Source organism: Dermacentor albipictus, chromosome 1 (assembly GCF_038994185.2).
Source record: "Dermacentor albipictus isolate Rhodes 1998 colony chromosome 1, USDA_Dalb.pri_finalv2, whole genome shotgun sequence".
NCBI classification, from domain to species: domain Eukaryota; kingdom Metazoa; phylum Arthropoda; class Arachnida; order Ixodida; family Ixodidae; genus Dermacentor; species Dermacentor albipictus.
The window spans coordinates 159479731-159497579 of NC_091821.1; the positions used below are offsets into that span (position 1 = coordinate 159479731).

The following is a 17849-nucleotide window of genomic DNA, read 5'->3' on the forward strand; positions in this document are numbered from 1 at the left end:
TTGTACAGTGAAACCTCGTTAAACCGTAGCTGGCTGGAGCTCGGAAAAAGTACGTGCTAATCAGTAGTACTGTTTAACCGAAATAGCGTGAGATCGACCATTTACCTGTCAAAAATGGAACTCGGAGGAAGTGCGATGAAAGGGGGAAAAAACATGCAGTATTTATTCACTTCGTGCGACAAAAGTGTTATTTTCGTTTGATGCCGCGGCGGCCTAGCAGCGACGACAGCGGCCTCAAACTTACTGAAGCTGCGAGCCAACTTTTCAGCCAGCCCCCTTTTCTCGGCAAACACTCGCATGGCAGATTCCTTGTTGGCGTTATGTATTCTCCATGCACGCGTGCGGTAGTGCTGCAGAAGTGGTGGGGCGCCTTTTGCATTGTGGGGTGCTGTTCTCGTCGCGACGATGGCATTCATGAGGCTGACGTAACGTGCAGCTTCTGCCACTGTCGCGCCTGAATCGCCCGTGCTGTCCCTTTCCGTGTCATCCTCATCACTGTTCCTATTTATTTATTTATTTATTATTTATTAGTTACCTGCATCGCCTTGTAGGGCATTACAGCAGGGAGGTTACAAACTTGAATCAATACATCAACAAATTATTTCAATGCGTGGTAAAAAGCATCATTTTCTGTAATATATACAATGGTCGATGGCAAACTGTTCCAATCTCGAACAGTTCTAACAAAAAAAGAATAACGGAAGACGTCACCCCTACAAGAAAATTCCCTGACCTTCAAACAGTGGTCAAGTCGCCTAGATATATAGTGTGGTGCCTGGATATATTTTTCGCAGTTTATGCCTGTTTTAGAATAATAAATATCGTGGAAAAATTTTAATCTAATATGCCTTCTACGATCCTTCAGCTCTTGCCATTTAAGTTTAAGTTTGCTTTCTGTCATGCTAAGCTGCCGGCTATAATCACCAAGAACAAATCTAACTGCCCTATTCTGGATTTTTTCTAATTTGTTTATAAGCTCAGATGTGTGTGGGTCCCAACAAACACATCCATATTCAAGTATTGAACGTACATGACTAAAGTACAACTGCGTCTTCAAGTCTAGCCGACACTTTGGCAACAACAGAGGCAACGATCGCGAAAAGTCGGAACCTCGTAGCTGACACCTCTTCGTGGTCACAGCAGCACTGCCGAGCAACTTCTTCGCATTCCGAATGCCACACACCGTAGTCAACAGCAGATCCCTGTCGCGTGCCAGCGTAAACTTCTTTGTGTCACATTCAATAGCACAAACGATGTCTAATTTTTCTTCTATGCTGAGCATCTGGCATCTTTCTTTATCCAAGCTTCGTCACGATGCGAGTCCTCGCATGCACGATGCCACAATGCTCTCTGGCAAGCCGCTGAAATGATCTTTATGGATGCCAGTTTGGCAGTTAATGACCACCATGCGATGGTGATAGAGAAATGTGCAGAATATAACCAACCCTTATATATAGCTTTCATTGATTACGAGAAAGCGTTTGATTCAGTCGAAACCTCAGCAGTCATGGAGGCATTACGGAATCAGGGTGTAGACGAGATGTATGTAAAAATGCTGAAAGATATCTATAGCGGCTCCATAACTACCGTAGTCCTCCATAAAGAAAGCAACAAAATCCCAATAAAGAAAGGCGTCAGGCAGGGAGATAGGATCTCTCCAATGCTATTCACAGCGTGTTTACAGGAGGTATTCAGAGACCTGGATTGGGAAGAATTGGGGATAAGAGTTAACGGAGAAAACCTTAGCAACTTGCGATTCGCTGATAATATTGCCTTGCTTAGTAACTCAGGGGACCAATTGCAATTCATGCTCACTGACCTGGAGAGGCAAAGCAGAAGAGTGGGTCTAAAAATTGATCTGCAGAAATGTAAAGTAATGTTTAGCAGTCTCGGAAGAGAACAGCAATTTACAATAAGTAGCGAGGCACTGGAAGTGGTAAGGGAATACGTCTACTTAGGGCAGGTAGTGATGACTGATCCGGATCATGAGATGGAAATAATCAGAAGAATAAGAATGGGCTGGGGTGCGTTTGGCAGGCGTTCTCAGATCATGAACAGCAGGTTGCCATTATCCCTTAAGAGAAAAGTGTATAATAGCTGTGTCTTACCAGTACTCGCCTACGGGGCAGAAACCTCGAGGCTTACGAAAAGGGCTCTACAGTCAAACCTCGATATATTGAACACGGATATATCTAATTATTGCGTATATCGAACAATTTCTATATCACATGGAAAATCGCATGCATTTTTAATTCTTTATTTCGAATGGGGCCGCGTGTAAAATGGATATATCGAACTCCGCCGCCCCAGACCAAGTGCGCTCTGTTGACAGGAGGCGAGCTTTCCCGCAACACTCTCGAAGATAGCGGCGGCGCGATCGGCGTTCCAGACTGCTGGGCACGACAGCTGCCCACATCGGTTGCGCTGAGGGCGCCATTTGAACGTAGCGGCGTACACACGCGGCGGCTCGAAGCCAGCACGGCCGCCTCGATCACGCGCGCACGACGAGGCTTGCCCCCGCCGTGCGCGCGTGATCGAGGCGGCCGTGGAGCCAGTTGGAGCGCTTTGTCGGTGCTGAGCCACACATTATGTGCATTGCGGACTTCGTTGGCGGTGACGACAGCACCGGAACAGTGGCGGAGTTAACAGATGTGGAGATCGTGGCAGAAGTGACTGCTGAGCGGCCAAACGAAGACGCTGCCGAGGCCGATCCAGCAAGCGCTGATGTTGCCCCGCTCCCAACTGCAACAGAGGCTGTAGCTGCTTTGGCCGTTGTACGCCGCTACTGCGGCGCAATAGAAGGCACTGGACTGTTTCTTGTGGACCGTTTGGACTATGTTGATGACGCCGGGGTCAAGCACGCGGTTGCCAATATGAAGCAGGCTACGCTGCTTCAGTACTTTCAGCGAACTAAATAAATACTTTGTTTGCAGCTTCATATGAGTATCTATTGCGCCACGATTGGTTCATTGATTGATTTGCGCTAGATTTTGACGCGTTTTCTACGTGATTTTATATATCGAATTCTGGCTATATGGAACTATTTTGCGATCACCGCACTGTTCGATATATCGAGGTTCGGCTGTACTTAAATTGAGGACGACGCAACGAGCTATGGAAAGAAGAATGATGGGTGTAACGTTAAGGGGTGGGGGTGGGGGGGGGGTAAGAAGATAGCAGAATGGGTGAGGGAACAAACTCGAGTTAATGACATCTTAGTTGAAATCAAGAAAAAGAAATGGGCATGGGCAGGACATGTAATGAGGGAAGATAACCGATGGTCATTAAGGGTTACGGACTGTATTCCAAGGGAAGTGTAGCAGGGGAGGGCAGAAAGTTAGGTGGGCAGATGAGATTAACCCTTTGAGGGTTGAAATATTTTGAAAAAAACTTTCCCAAGTGGTCAAATTACTTTAGTGCGGATCTTTAATCTACAAGATGTATAAAGTCGGGAATAAATAGTAAAAAAAAATTAGGAACAGTATTTTGGTGTTGGCATCCCTCAGAACTGCAAAATGTTCAATAATACTTCAGAGTGGTACTCCTTGAAACACGGGTCTCCGCACAGCGCCTTATCGCAGTCTGCACACCTAAAATGCGTGTATTTTCTTCTGTCGGAGCGACGAGTTGTGTTGGCGCACACATGACATCGTCTCTGCGTGCGGCTGCCTTGGGCAAAGGTCTGAGGCACCCTTTCGCGTAAGCGCTTTGCCGCAGAGAGCGAGAATACCTTGTGAGCGGCGGTGATACACAAGCTAAGAGCAGCGCCAATCAAGATAGAAATCAACTTCTGCCGCCCCTGCGATAGCGTGCCGACAAAGAGAAAAATCACGTTTCGCCCGCCTCCGTTGCAATCACGTGGAGGAACCGAAACCGCAAAAGCGCATTGCCGCTGAGAGCGGGAATACGTCGCGAGGGGCGGTTATAAACAAGCTAAGAGCAGCATCAATCAAGATAGAAATCAACTTCCACCACCTCTGCAAGAGAGTGCCAACAAAAAGAAAAATGACGTTTCGCGCACCTCCGTTGCGATCGCGCGGCGAAACCGAAACCGCAAAAGGGGTGTGTTGCCGCAGTCTGCGCGACGCGCTGAAGCTAGAAATCAGTTCCGTTTATCTCCCCAAGTAGACAGCACAAATTTCAAACGCTTCTTGTAAGCCCCAAGAGGTGGCAGCACCTCCCAGTGAACACGAATCGTCATAATGGCGCGAAATTTCAAACGGAGGGTTGAAACCGTACCCGTACGGCAAAGACCTTGCGGGACAGAAAACCGCCGCCGTACATGTACGGCGAAAACCTTCAAAGGGTTAAGAAGTTTGCAGTGACAACATGGCCACAATTAGTACATGACCGGGGTAGTTTGAGAAATATGGAAAAGGCCTTTGCCCTGCAGTGGGCGTAACCAGGCTGATAATGATGATGATGACTGTTTAAGCGGGTATGGTTTAACGATTTTTTACTGTACCAGCATGGGAATGATGGGAAGTACATGGATTTGTCTGATCTTCGTACTTGTAGGTTCAGACGTTCTTGTGGCTTTGTATATTACGCTATATAAATCTTATTGTAAATTTCAACGCAGTCTATACTCTTTGAAGTGCGGAAGACACCGCCAACATGCACACTTGCTATTAATTGCAACGATTGAGCTTGTCCAGCTGGACAAATCGAAACGTGCCAAGCATCTCAAGGCACTGGCATGCCTGCGATAAATACATAAGGGCGTTGCACTCGCTTGTCGTTACAAGTGTCTGTGGCTTAATGGTTTCAATATCAGGCTTCTGTTCTAGAGTTCCTGTGTTCGAATCCTGCCGTCAGACAATTTTAATGTTTATTTATATATTTATTATGCAGTACATTGTTGAAAATGACTAGTTGACAGTCACAAAGCCGTTTGAAGCCAAAAAAACGAAGTTTAGGCAAATCCATGTACAGTCAAACCTCGATATATCGAACACGGATATATCGAATTATTGCGTATATCGAACAATTTCTATATCACACGGAAAATCGCATGCATTTTTAATTCTTTATTTCGAACGGGGCCGGATGTAAAATGGATATATCGAATCCGCCGCCCCAGACCAAGTGCGCTCTGTTGACAGGAGGCGAGCTTTCCTGCAACACTCTCGAAGATAGCGGCGGCGCGATCGGCGTTCCAGACTGCTGCGTACGACAGCTGCTTACATCGGTTGCGCCGAGGGCGCCATTTGAACGTAGCGGCGTACACACGCGGCGGCTTGGAGCCAGCACGGCCGCCTCGATCACGCGCACACCTATGCGCGCACGGCGGGGCAAGCCGCCTCGATCACGCGCGCACGGCAAGGCTTGCCCCCGCCGTGCGCGCGTGATCGAGGCGGCCGTGGAGCCAGTTGGAGCGCTTTGTCGGTGCTGAGCCACACATCATGTGCATTGCGGACTTCGTTGGCGGTGACAGCACCGGAACAGTGGCGGAGTTAGCAGACATGGAGATCGCGGTTGAAGCGACTGCTGAGCGGCCAAACGAAGACGCTGCCGAGGCTGATCCAGCAAGCGCTGATGTCGCCCCGCTCCCGACTGCAACTGAGACTGTAGCTGCTTTGGCCGTTGTACGCCGCTACTGCGGCGCAATAGAAGGCACTGGACTGTCTCTTGTGGACCGTTTGGACTATGTTGAGGACGCCGTGGTCAAGCACGCGGTTGCCAATTTGAAGCAGGCTACGCTGCTTCAGTACTTTCAGCGAAATAAATAAATATTTTGTTTGAAGCTTCATGTGAGTATCTATTGCGCCACGATTGGTTCATTGATTGATTTGCGCTAGTTTTTGACGCGTTTTCTATGTGATTTTATATATCGAATTCTGGCTATATCGAACTATTTTGCGATCACCGCGCTGTTCGATATATCGAGGTTCGACTGTACTTCCCGTAATTTCCATGCTGTCACAACCGTTCTTGTTGCAGCTCCCATAGACACTAGCGCCAGAGCTCCCTCTAGTAATTATTGTATGGAACCCCATATTTCTGCTCCCTTTCCCGCCGAAAATGAACATTCAAGGTTGCTTGAGAAGGGAGCCACCAGGCAACAACAAGAGAGGCAGTCCCACCATCCTGTTGGTCCGTGACCATCATGTGGTTAAATCACGCCTTCTGATTGGAGCGCGGAAACGCCGCGTGTTGGTGGCGCTGTTTTGCCTAAACCATCGCTCAGCGTGGTCGTGATCAGTCGAGATGCCAAGCCGTGCACGGAAATTCTGTACAGTGCATAAATTCAGGAAGCATCGAAGAAAGTGCGTGGTGCAGCAAAAAGATGCATCAAAACTACAAGTGACACTGTCTGACGACCTTGTCAGACCGGCAGACTTGCAGATGCCGCGGAACAGTGGTGCAACCAAGAAGTTTGGTGCAACACAATGGGAAGAGGCAGGCACGTACCCAGGGGGGGGGCCGGGGGGGCCCGGGCCCCCCTCCCCGAAATAAATCGCATACCCCCCCCCCCCCTCCCCACCCACGCCACCACTCCTCGCACATTCCTAACGCGCCGCCAGATCAATGTTGAGACTTGGCGGCTATTAATCGGTCAGCATTATGCTGCCTTTTTCACTCCTTTTAGATGGCGGTAGTTATCGGCATCTCTTGTAATGTGAAGGAGAGTTTTCTCATAGATTCCACACCCGTGCGATTAACTCGAGATGCGTTCAGTTGTCACCATCTATTCAACCGTCAAGCGCATATTTGTTGCTTTTGTTAGTTCAACCTTCTTTGATTAGGCTGATCCTGGGACCAGGAAAGGGATGCAGCTGTTACTGAGCTGGTCTGTACTCTCGTGGAACGCCTTTCCCTTTGCTTCATTATTTCCTTGAGTTACGGCTCGCCGCGAGGCTGGCAGATGCCCGCAACCATATACACGTGATATGGGTTAGATAAGGTGGGAAATAAAATAATGTGAAAGTGCGTCCAACATGAAACCCTGCAATAACCCTTAAACCCATAAGCAAGATGACTGTCACCCGTTACCTCGTCTGTTTTTCCCTAATTGTATAGCACTTTTCGTGCAAAATTGGCAACTCGAAACAAAAATCGCAAGGAGTTGAGAAATTAAGCGATCTACTAAGGGAGAGAGCCAACGCAACAACCAAACTGCAAGCAAAAGCGAATAATAAAAATGTTAACCGTTGTTTATGAAAATATTTATGGATCAACATCTTTTTACTTAAAAAGGAAGTAGAGAAAACGCTGCCGGAAGTGGAGAACAATTACTTGCTTTGAATGACGCTTCTACAGTTATCGGTCGAACCGCCTCACGTAGCCAATTCTCTGCTGTGCTTATGTGGGTGTTTAACCTTTCGCGGTGAGCGCAGTACATCTAGAATCGCAGAGTCCTGCGCTCTATGCGGTTGTGCGGGACTGGCGGCCGCACAGCGTTACGCAATTCGCGGAACTGTCAAAACTGATCAACAAGGCGAAAATAACTGATATTCGGAACTATAACATGAGAAATAGTGAAGAAGCTGTAAAAAATGAACGCAGCCTGAAATCAGTAAAAAAGAAACCTGGCTTGGGGCAAACCATGATGTATGCACTAAAAGATAATATCATCAGCAATCTCGAAGATATAGTAAAAGCAGCGGAAAAACTCTAAGCTGACCTGTATACAGTACTCAGAGGAGACACGATACCTCACTTAGAAACAGTAATGAACAGGATACAGAAACTCTCCTATAACTAGCGACGAGGTCAGAAGGGCCCTGCAAGAAATGAAACGATGAAGAGCGGGAGGGGAAGGTGGAATAACAGTCGACTTAATCAAAGATGGAGGAGACATAATGCTTGGAAAACTGGCAGCTCTTTATACGAAGTGTCTATCGACTGCAAGGGTCCCAGAAAACTGGAAGAATGCAGACATTATACTAATCCACAAAAAAGGAGACGGTAAAGAATTGAAAACCTATAGTACCATTAGCTTGCTCCCGGTATTATATAAAATATTTAGCAAAATAATCTCCAATAGTATAAGGGCAACACTGAATTTTGTCAACCACGGGAACAGGCTGGCTTCAGGAAGAGATACCTTACAATGGATCACATCCATGTCATAACTCAGGTTATCGCGAAATCCGCTGAGTACAATAATCCTCTCTACGTGGCTTATATAGATTACGAAAAGGCATTTGATTCAGTAGAGATACCAGCAGTCATACAGGCACTACGTAATCAAGGAGTACAGAATACGTAAATAGCTTGGAAAATATTGCTACACGCGTGTGGTATTTGTTTGTTTGAACTAGGCGCGTGGGTGCCATCACTCCAGAAAAGAGGAGGAAGAACGAACTGGGCTCGGGCTGTGAATCAAACCGGTCAGCGCTGCAACCGTTGTTGTAAATATAATCTGTAAATAGTTTCTCGTCTTACTGACTCGTCCTTCGCGTAAGAATATCTACAGAGGTTCTACAGCTACCTTAATTCTACACAAGAAAAGCAGAGAGATACCTATAGAGAAAGGGGTCAGACAGGGAGACACAATTTCTCCAAAGCTGTTCACTGCGTGCTTAGAAGAATTGAAGCTATAAACTGGGAAGGCTTAGGAGTAAAGATCGACAGCAAATATCTCAGCAACCTTCGGTTTGCCAATGACATTGTTCTATTCAACAACAATGCAGACGAGTTACAACAAATGATTGGAGACCTTAACTGAGAGAGTGTAGGAGTGGGGTTGAATATCAATATGCAGAAGGCGAAGATAATGATAAATAGTCGGGCAAAGGAACAAGACATCAGGATCGCCAGTCGGCCACTAGAGGCTGTGAAGGAGCTCGTTTACCTAGGTCAATTAATCACAGGGAACCCTGATCATGAGAAGGAAATTCACAGAAGAATAAAAATAGGTTGGATCGCATATGGCAGACATTGCCAGCTCCTGACTGGAAGCTTATCATTATTATTGAAAAGTAAGGTGTGCACTCAGTGCATTTTGCCAGTGCTGACATATGGGGCAGATACTTGAAATCAAGTTAAGAACCACGTAAAGAGCGATCGAACGAAGATTGCTAGGCATAACGTTAAGAGAGAGAAAGAGAGCGGTTTGGATCAGAGAGCGAACGGGTATTGACGATATTCTAATTGACATCAAGAGGAAAAAATGTAGCTGGACAGGTCATGTAATGCGCCGGTTAGAAAACCGTTGGACCATTAGGGTTACAGAATGGGTACCAAGAGAAGGGAAGCGCAGTAGAAGACGGCAGAAAACTATATATGGTGCGATGAAATTAGGAAATTCGCGGGTGCTAGTTGGAATCGGTTGGTGACAGGACAGGGGTAATTGGAGATCGCAGGGAGAGGCCTTCGTCCTGCAGTGGACATAAAACATGATGATGATGATGATGATGGAGGTGGTGGGCCCCCCCCGAAAAAAAATCCTGGGTACGTGCCTGGGAAGAGGCGATCGGGACTGCTGCGGTGACAGTTGTCCCGAAAGCGGCGGACGGCGTTGGCACTCGGCCTGAGCAACGGAAAACGTAGGTGCCACTTGCGATGTTGACAGTGGACCGTGACCATACGGCGGACACCACGGTAACAGATGGCGGGGCGGCGGTCATCACAGGCGCGTGTGCTACGGATATGCGCACTCAGCCGGGCTGCGCGAGGATTGACATGGCGTATCTCACGGCGGCGAACCGAGATCACATCGAGCAACAAGCACAGGAAATAACAGCGGAACTCTCCTCAGTTTCAGCAACGGAGCACAAGGTGAAGTGCCTAACAAGTGAGCCCCGTCTTGAAAGTGCGTCGACAACGACGTACACCATTTTCAACCTCGACTTGGTAAACTGTTTACTGAAAGTTGCTGGTTGCCGAATGTTCCGCGGAGCGGTGCCCATCGAGCGGCACTTGCGGGAGTACGGCATTGCCGTGAAGCTGGAAGTTCTGTGCAGCAACTGCAGCGAAATTGACACGAAACGGAGCTCGCAACGAGTTGGATGCACTGCCAACTGCAATCCTTTCTAGATTAATGTTCTCACCGCGCGTGCCTTGCCGCGTCTCATGCAAAATCACTAATGTGACTTACGAAATCACTCAGCTTAACCCTAAGGACCCCTTCACACTTGCGCGTCGCAGAGGTCACGTGACCGTTCTGGTCGCAAATGGCCACATTGGTCGAAAAGTGACTGTTGCAGGCCAGTCGCACACTGCTCGATTTTCCAGCCTAATGACTGCAAGTCACAAACCGCTAAACCAATCAGCGATGCCCTGGAAGTAGCGCACGAGACGCCCGGTCACTTCCCGCAAACGGAGGCACAGGTGGACCCACCACCGCCGCCGCCTTTTCTCTGCCTAGGTGCTTGAAGTGCTTGTACGGCCGCGGTGCACATCAAAACCACCACGACATCCTCCTCTTCACTCACGTCGTTGTGGTACATCACGAACAGCAAGGGACTACAGTACACTGAGCTCGAATACGAGAGACAGGTTCATAGCAGACGAAACGCCCGCAAGAGAGCAAATGGCGCCCTTCCTGAAAGAGCTTGTTTCGAACGAAAAGGCAATCCACAGGTCGCTGAGGTGGCCCTGGCAAATGTGAACGTCGGTGTTATCGAGCCGCTGCTTGGTCGCAGACGACTGACGATCGCACAACCTCTGTGACTCGCAAGTATGGATGCGCCCTAAGTCAGCATGTGCAATAACCACGAGTGACATACTGTAAAAGCTCATTAATTCACAGCTTGTTAATTTGAAATTTTTGATAATTGGAAGTAGCCACTGCGGTCCGTCCAAGAATATATATTGAAAGCAGTATGTAACACATTTCCTGCTAATTCACACTGTAATTCGCACCACCACCGATGAACTCCGCACCATTGTGTATGGGGAGAGTGCTAATGTGTGGGAGCACGTTGGCAATGCCGATGTCGCCATGCGGGCTGCGCAGCGTTGCTCATTCCATCTACGACCCTATGTTTGGGCCTGAGTGGTGAGAGACATGTTAGCAGCTGGCCAGGCATGGCCACCGCCATTGTTGCAAGTCGGTTCTCTATTTGTCTCAAGACCTTCAATATAAAAATGTGGACGTGGTGCTGCATGTTTTTTTTTTTCTTTTTTTTCCCCCCCACGTTACCTCCTGGAGGCTGTGCTCTTTCTCTACAAGGTGTTCTGCCAAGAAGCGGCAACAGGTAATGTCTAAAACATCGCTGCCGTCACTTTTAATGCCGCTCGCACTACCAAACAGCAATAGCCTGAGATTCATGGCTGTTACTCAAAGGAAAGCATCGCTAGGATACATGTTTAGACGCTACCTATACATATAATGGAACTCAGCAGCATGCAGCTGGTGCAGCTGTGAGAGTACGACGGAGACCAGCGTTGCAGCAGGTGGTGGTGTGTTTCGCGATTGCATTTTAGAGCACACATTTTGTTCTTGCGGCGAGCATCAGCGGCGCAAAGGCATGTTCATAGTCTGACGTTTTCGGCGCGTGTCACTTGTGGGCCATCATGCTACGCTACTTGCACTGCACCAGCCGAAATGCCGTCCCCTCTATACTTTTATGCGCGCGGTGTCAGCTGCTCTCTTCGGAGCATGCACAGAACGATCCTCAACCCGCGCGCCGCTTGAAACAGCTGTCAGTGTACGACGACGAAGCTGCGTGGGCACCTTTCTTCTCTGTGCCATGCATTGTGGGTCAGCGCGACAAACGTGTGGATGAAGCAAGAGCCATTTCGATGTCGGGCACGCCGGACTGCATTGGCCACGTCCGGCTACGTTGGCCGCGCCAATGTATCTGGGCGTAGTGTGTGCGCGCGTACTCGCGCTACGTCTGACTAAATACGCACCTCAACCGAATGATCTTTTTTCTGAATTTCATTAGTTAGAATTTTGTATAATTCGAATTTTCGTAGCATCGTCCCCGTGGAATTCGAATTAATGAGCATTTACTGTAGTCCATGTCTCTTGCTTTAAACTATACCACTCGACCAGAGTCCTAATTACACCAGCGCGATCTTTCCGCCGCTTGCGGGTAATTTCACAGGCAGCGATCATGTGGTTGAGGCTGTGACGATGACGACAATGACCGTGCTGCTATCTGGTGTGCACATTCTATCCCTACCATTGCTGCAGCATTCTGTGCCTTCCCTTGTAAATATATCTTTCTACATAGATTCTCCCTGTAACAATATTGTCAGTGACTACTATTTTTGTTCAATGTAAACATTGGAGTGACGGAGCAAGTGTGTGTGTGCACAAGGATCATACTTTGAAGGTGGTTAGGTAATCATTGCCATAGGTCGTAACATTAGCATGCTGAACCACCATTCCGGGAACTTTTTCACAGCCCCTTGTATATTGTCATTGTAGCTTCATGATGTTGAGAAATCGATCAATATATGGGATAAGTTGGAGGAAACAGGTTTGATACAATCAGGTTTGACTATAGTGCAATTTGCGACTGCTCTGAATGTTCAGTGAAAAAACGCTTGGTGTTGCAGATGCAAGATATGTTTAAGAACTCTCAAGGGCATGACCTTCTTAAATCAGCTGAAGCCCGGGACCATTCAAGGAATATGAAAAGATCCATGCTGCTCGATGTGTGAAGAAACTAGTAGACAACGAAAAGTCTGTCTTAATGTGCAGCAAGCCCTAACCGTTTCAAGCTTTTATTGACTAACGACATCCAGCAGGCTAAGGATACGCATAAACTGAGCGTTAATGTGACAACTCTGGATTAATGCTACACGCATGAACCTAGTGTGTGTGTGTGTGTGTGTGTGTGTGTGTCCACGTGCGTGCGTGCGTGTGCGCGCGCGCATGCATGAGAGTGCTTGTGTACACGTCCGAGAAAGAGAGAATCGGGAGGAGCAGGGATCTTGAGGATGCAGCGTATATCTAGGCATTGTGCTGCCAATAACGTGGCAGCTGCGCGGTTCAGTTCTAGGTCTTCTCTTGATACAGTCGTGTAAAGAATGGTGCACACCGCTTTGACACACTTTTCATTTTTCTGCCCTTGCCAAGATTTTAGCGATAGCTTTTGTTGAAATGACCATAGGTCAGCAAAATAACTCTCTCGTACTCACTCACAAAATTGTTTTTTTCCGTGGAAGGGATCCTGAGCCACCCTTCAGCCTTGGTGAAAAAACAGTCCGCTGTTAGCATACGCTGCTGTGAACATCTCAACCAAATTTTGCAGTCTAGCACAGCACGTAGAGCTCACAAGTGGATCACGAAGTAATTTCTTTCTGAAACACTCTTTTTTTCAACAGAAGCCTTCTCTTTACTCATTACAGGCCGCCATACTTCGCCATATAGTAGCAGATTCCCTTTGGCGGCCGCTATTTGGCTATAGCTGACACCAATAAAGTAGGCTGTATGGGTCAGTGCGCTTCATCCTGCTGTTACTGTTTATATTTTTTGAAGCAGTTTATTAAACAGTCTGAAGTAAGTGAAAATCTGCATTTTGAATTTTTATAGCGATTGGATACTTCTGGACTGTCGACTGCTAATGCTCGTGTGACCGCTCACGTAGGAATGAAACTGGTCGCACTGCTTATCAGTCTTGTAGCTGTTGGATCTCACTAATTTCCGTTAGTTTTGAACATTAGCTAGCCTCGAACCAGGTGAAACTTAAGGTCAAACTAGACGTACGCTTGCCAGTACGAGTTCACTCCTGGCCACTCCTGGCTAGATGCCTTGACAAACTTCGCTTCGTAATGAGCTGTAGCACAAAATGGGCAATTTGGATGTGGTGACTATCTGTTGGCAAAGGTGGTGCAGGACACGGCTGCCTTGTGCCACATAGCACGGCCAGACTGGAGCAGATGAGTGCGAGTGCGCGCTCGAGCCGTCAAGCCCATAGTTCGCCACTGCATTTGCATGTAGCTGCATCTGCAGCCTAGCGTAGATACCGTGGCTGCGATGAGCACGCTTGCTGAGGAGAACAGCATTTGACTAATAGGTCATCTGCTTTGTGAGTTGCACACCCTCGAGGTGTGTTCCCATCATGGTCGAAGCTCGCTACATTAGAAATCCTTTTGGTGCAAGTCTTGAGTATAGTATCCATTGCTTAGTTGATGTTCCTGTTGCTGATGTACTCGCATGAGTGAACATGACTGTGAGGTTTGTTCGACCCTCTGAAATTGGGTGATTGTTGTAAAGATAAGGGGGGGGGGGTACAAAAGTAAATGTGCTACTCATGTCACTTGGTGCAAGAATAGCCACGCGTAGCTATCTCATATACTGTAGAAGAACTCAACCGTAAACTGAGGGATTGCCTTGCAGTTTGGTGAGTTGTAGGTGCCAAAATCCGAAGTGGTGACGTCTGTGCGCCGCGGTAATGAAATTTGAACTGTGCGCCGCATTGATGTTTAGTCGCCAGACCTTTGTCAGCACCACCTTGCTTCGCAGTAGCCTTCGCAGTGCAAGGCATTGAAGAAGGACTGGAAGCACCGCCAAGGGGATCGCAGCCAATCTTTGATTGCCAATAACTCTGCTTCTTCTGAATGCATTAAAGTACTTAATGGTCTTTTAATGTAAAATGCATTTCTCTACTTTGATAAAATGTGGTTCAGGGGGTCCTGAACCACTTTTGCGTGTTTAAGGCTCACTTGAACTCATGTTGAATTCCAATGGCGGAGTCAGAGCAAGTTTTTCTGCACGTTTCGGAGCAAGTTTGTTCCAATGACAAAGTGAGGGCGGTAGTAAGGTGTTCCAATGAGAGAGTCGGAGTGGATCCAGAGCGGGAGTCACTCCGTGGAGCAGAAAAAGATGCTCTGCCAAAATCGGCGGAGTTGACCGGAACTCTGCGTGACGTATTTCCTTTACCGCGTTTGTCTGCTGGGAGGCGCCACCGGTCACGACTCGCGAGGAAGCAAAAGCTGCTGCACGCTTGGCGAGAAATCCATTCGGCACTTTTAAAAAAAACAACAGGTGAACGGCGCTGAAGAGACAAGTGACCGGTACAGCGATGCTGGGAGCAAACAGCGGAAGGAAATGACAACACGCAAGGTATCCCGGGTAACTCGGCGAAAGTTCCGCTTCTTCCTTGCTCCGGCGGCACAGGTTATGTTCCACTCGCGGATTTGGAGGCGTTACTCTATGCCAGAGTCCAGTGCTTGCTCTCGGAGTCCGTCGGCCACTCTGACTCCGCCATTGGAATTCAACATCAGACTCTAAAATTCTGCTCAGCTGGGCTCACTCAGACTGAAACTCGCCAAAATTCTAAGCCGGGAGACTCACTAGGACTCAAACTCAACAAAATCATACTCAGCTGGTCTCACTCGCACTCAGACTCTGGTCAGTCCGAGTCTGAATAAGTTTGCTAAACTGTGCCTGCTACAAAAGTGGAGGCAGCTGCTGCAAATTACCATTTTACCTGCTACAAAATTTGCTCCAATACACCCATGGTCATTCTCACAACTGGGTGATGTCAAAATTGAGGTCTTCATAGAGAGCTATTGTCGGTAGTCCTAGTTGTTCTTTAGTATACTAATCACAAATGCTGGTATGAGTGGCATGTTTGGTATCCTAGGAGTTTTGCTTACATTTCTAGATTAACTGAATACATGTTATTCTTAGGTGTTTGTGTGCTATTGAATCTGCAGGCCACCTCCTGGTAAGCCGTATGATCGTTCTCCTCCTCGTCGTGGAGATGACTACTCGTCTGATCGACGCTTTGGAAGAGATGAAAGTCGCTATGGCAGGGATGCGCCTCCATACCGAGGGGACGATTACTCAAGAGGAGGACCCCCGGGGGGACCACCTCCTCCACGTGATCGCTACAGTCGGGACGACAGGTCATTGTGCCACCTTTGCTTTACCTTATGATTGCAAAACTTTGAAATTAATTCATGGTCCAGATTTTTTTGTGGAATGGGTACACACTGGATGTTTTTGGAACTAAATTTTATGTTTTTCCTAAGGCTTGGGGCGTTGAGTTCTGTCTGGCCTGTAGGTATGACAAAGCTCTTGGGAGGTATTAGTCCTGTGATTAAAGCTCTGCAGGTAATGTTTTGGGTCCTTCAGGCACAGTGTACTCTCCAATGTCTTTGAAAAAAAAAAATGTATGCTTGGAAAGGATGCTTCGGGGCCTGTCACAACTTGCTAATGCTTTAGTTGATGTTGAAGGAAGCATAATACTGTAGTCTTGATGTAAATTTCTTTTATGTCTGAAACGTTAGCAGTATAGTTTTGCTGTTAACATGTGTTATAGTGTTAGAGTGCCTTGTGGTTTGCCTCTAGCTAGTGCTTTGTGCCCTCCATCTCTTGATGGCACACCCGAGTGTCCTGTTGTATCTCTTAATGTGCAGCTTGGGCGGCATCTTTTTGCTGCCTGATATGGTTGCAGCCACGTCTGTAGGTTTAGAAGCTGGTCACATTTTCATCTCTTTATTTTTGTAGATAGTTGCACTTTGGCCTCTGGTAACCTGGTGCAACATAAGCACCATGTGGCCTTGGCTCTTGTACCGTCATATAACAACATGTTGGCAGCGCAGTTCAAGGGCTCTGGTTTTCTGCAGCCAGCACTTTCTCCCGTGATCACAAACTCTTAGCGGACTCATTTAAGAGCGTAGTGTATGGAAGTGGGCAGGCCAGTGCTGCATTGTGCACCGGATGGCTCGCGAGCAGTGGGCTGTCCTGTCACCTGTCAGATACCTGTTATGTAAACACCCGCAGACGCTTATTTGACTAAGTGTGGTTCATACAGCTATTGATGTAAAATGCTACAGCTATAGTAGTACCTTACACTGGAGTCAAAGGCCATTTTAAATTTGTGCAGTGCTAGGACTGTGTTGCAAGTTGCCAAACAAATCGGAGGTACATTTGCCTGTGAGACATCTAAATCAGCACAAAACAAAATGCAAACTGCCAAAGCAAAAAACTCAATTAACAGTAGACAGTTTTAGTTTAGCGTATGCTGTACCATTGCGTACGCTATAAAATAGAGGGTCGTCACGTCGCATGCGCAGAACGCTAAACGACCTATAGCGTATAGCATACGCATGCTATTTCTCAGATTTAGCATTTGCGTGTTTGCGTGAAACATGGTGGTGGTACCTGTTGCCTGCTTAGAATTGAATTTGGCATTGCTTTTGTAAAATGCACTTCGTTCGTAGCAAATGATTGTGTAAGTGGCTTTCGCTTAGTCTCAGGCCGCTTCGAGAGCAGAGTATTATGGATAACCTAGTGGTGTATTCGAGATCGCTTCTCGTTTCGGCCCAGTCGAACCCTAACGAAAGAAACATTCGAGATGTCAGCACCACCTATCGCTACAGTCGGGAAATCGCCGTAACGACGGCATATGGCCTCTGAGATCCAAAGATCTCGCTGGCCAACTAAAACTGCAACAAATGTGTGCTGCGTAGCGCACGCTACACTATAGGGTATAGTGTGCGCTGTCAGTTGCGTACGCTAAACTAAAACTGTCTATTGTGTTGAGCTACTCATTTGCCTACAATACACTGCAAGATAAGGAAACAGCTTCTTGTAGAGGGTAACTGCTGCCTGTTGGGAGTAAGATAAGGTATGTTCACGCAACTGATGATGTGTTTTGTCATCTTTGGCAAAGTGGACCTTCACAAGGACGCTGTCTCAGTGGTGTGCCGTTGACTTTGGATTGGTAGGTCAGTAGACAGGCTGTCACTGTACCAACAACTAAGCAGATTAAGTAGTTCCTGATGATGGTTCTGGCAGTGACACACACGTCATGCTCTGTGTGGGTGTCAGTGGGGCTTCTCTTGGTTCTGCTTCTAGCTGCCACTTTTGGGCCCAGATTAACAACATGGGGGACTGCTTGAACACAGGTATTGCAGCCGATTTTGACAGGGGATAGATGTTTGCTTTCCTGCCACTCTCAGTGCTCTGAGTAATGTGGGCATGCCACCCA

At 47.6% G+C, this 17849-nt stretch overlaps 1 protein-coding gene across 3 annotated transcripts in view; it reads left to right on the forward strand.

Annotated features, from left to right (window-relative positions):
- Neos (nuclear receptor coactivator protein neosin) overlaps positions 1-17849 on the forward strand; it is a 126679-nt gene that overhangs the window by 41902 nt on the left and 66928 nt on the right. For all 3 annotated transcript variants that reach the window (XM_065443198.1, XM_065443189.2, XM_065443210.1), the window contains one exon: positions 15568-15759. In XM_065443198.1, coding sequence (XP_065299270.1) covers positions 15568-15759 — 192 coding nt within the window. The remainder of the gene's footprint in view (positions 1-15567; positions 15760-17849) is intronic.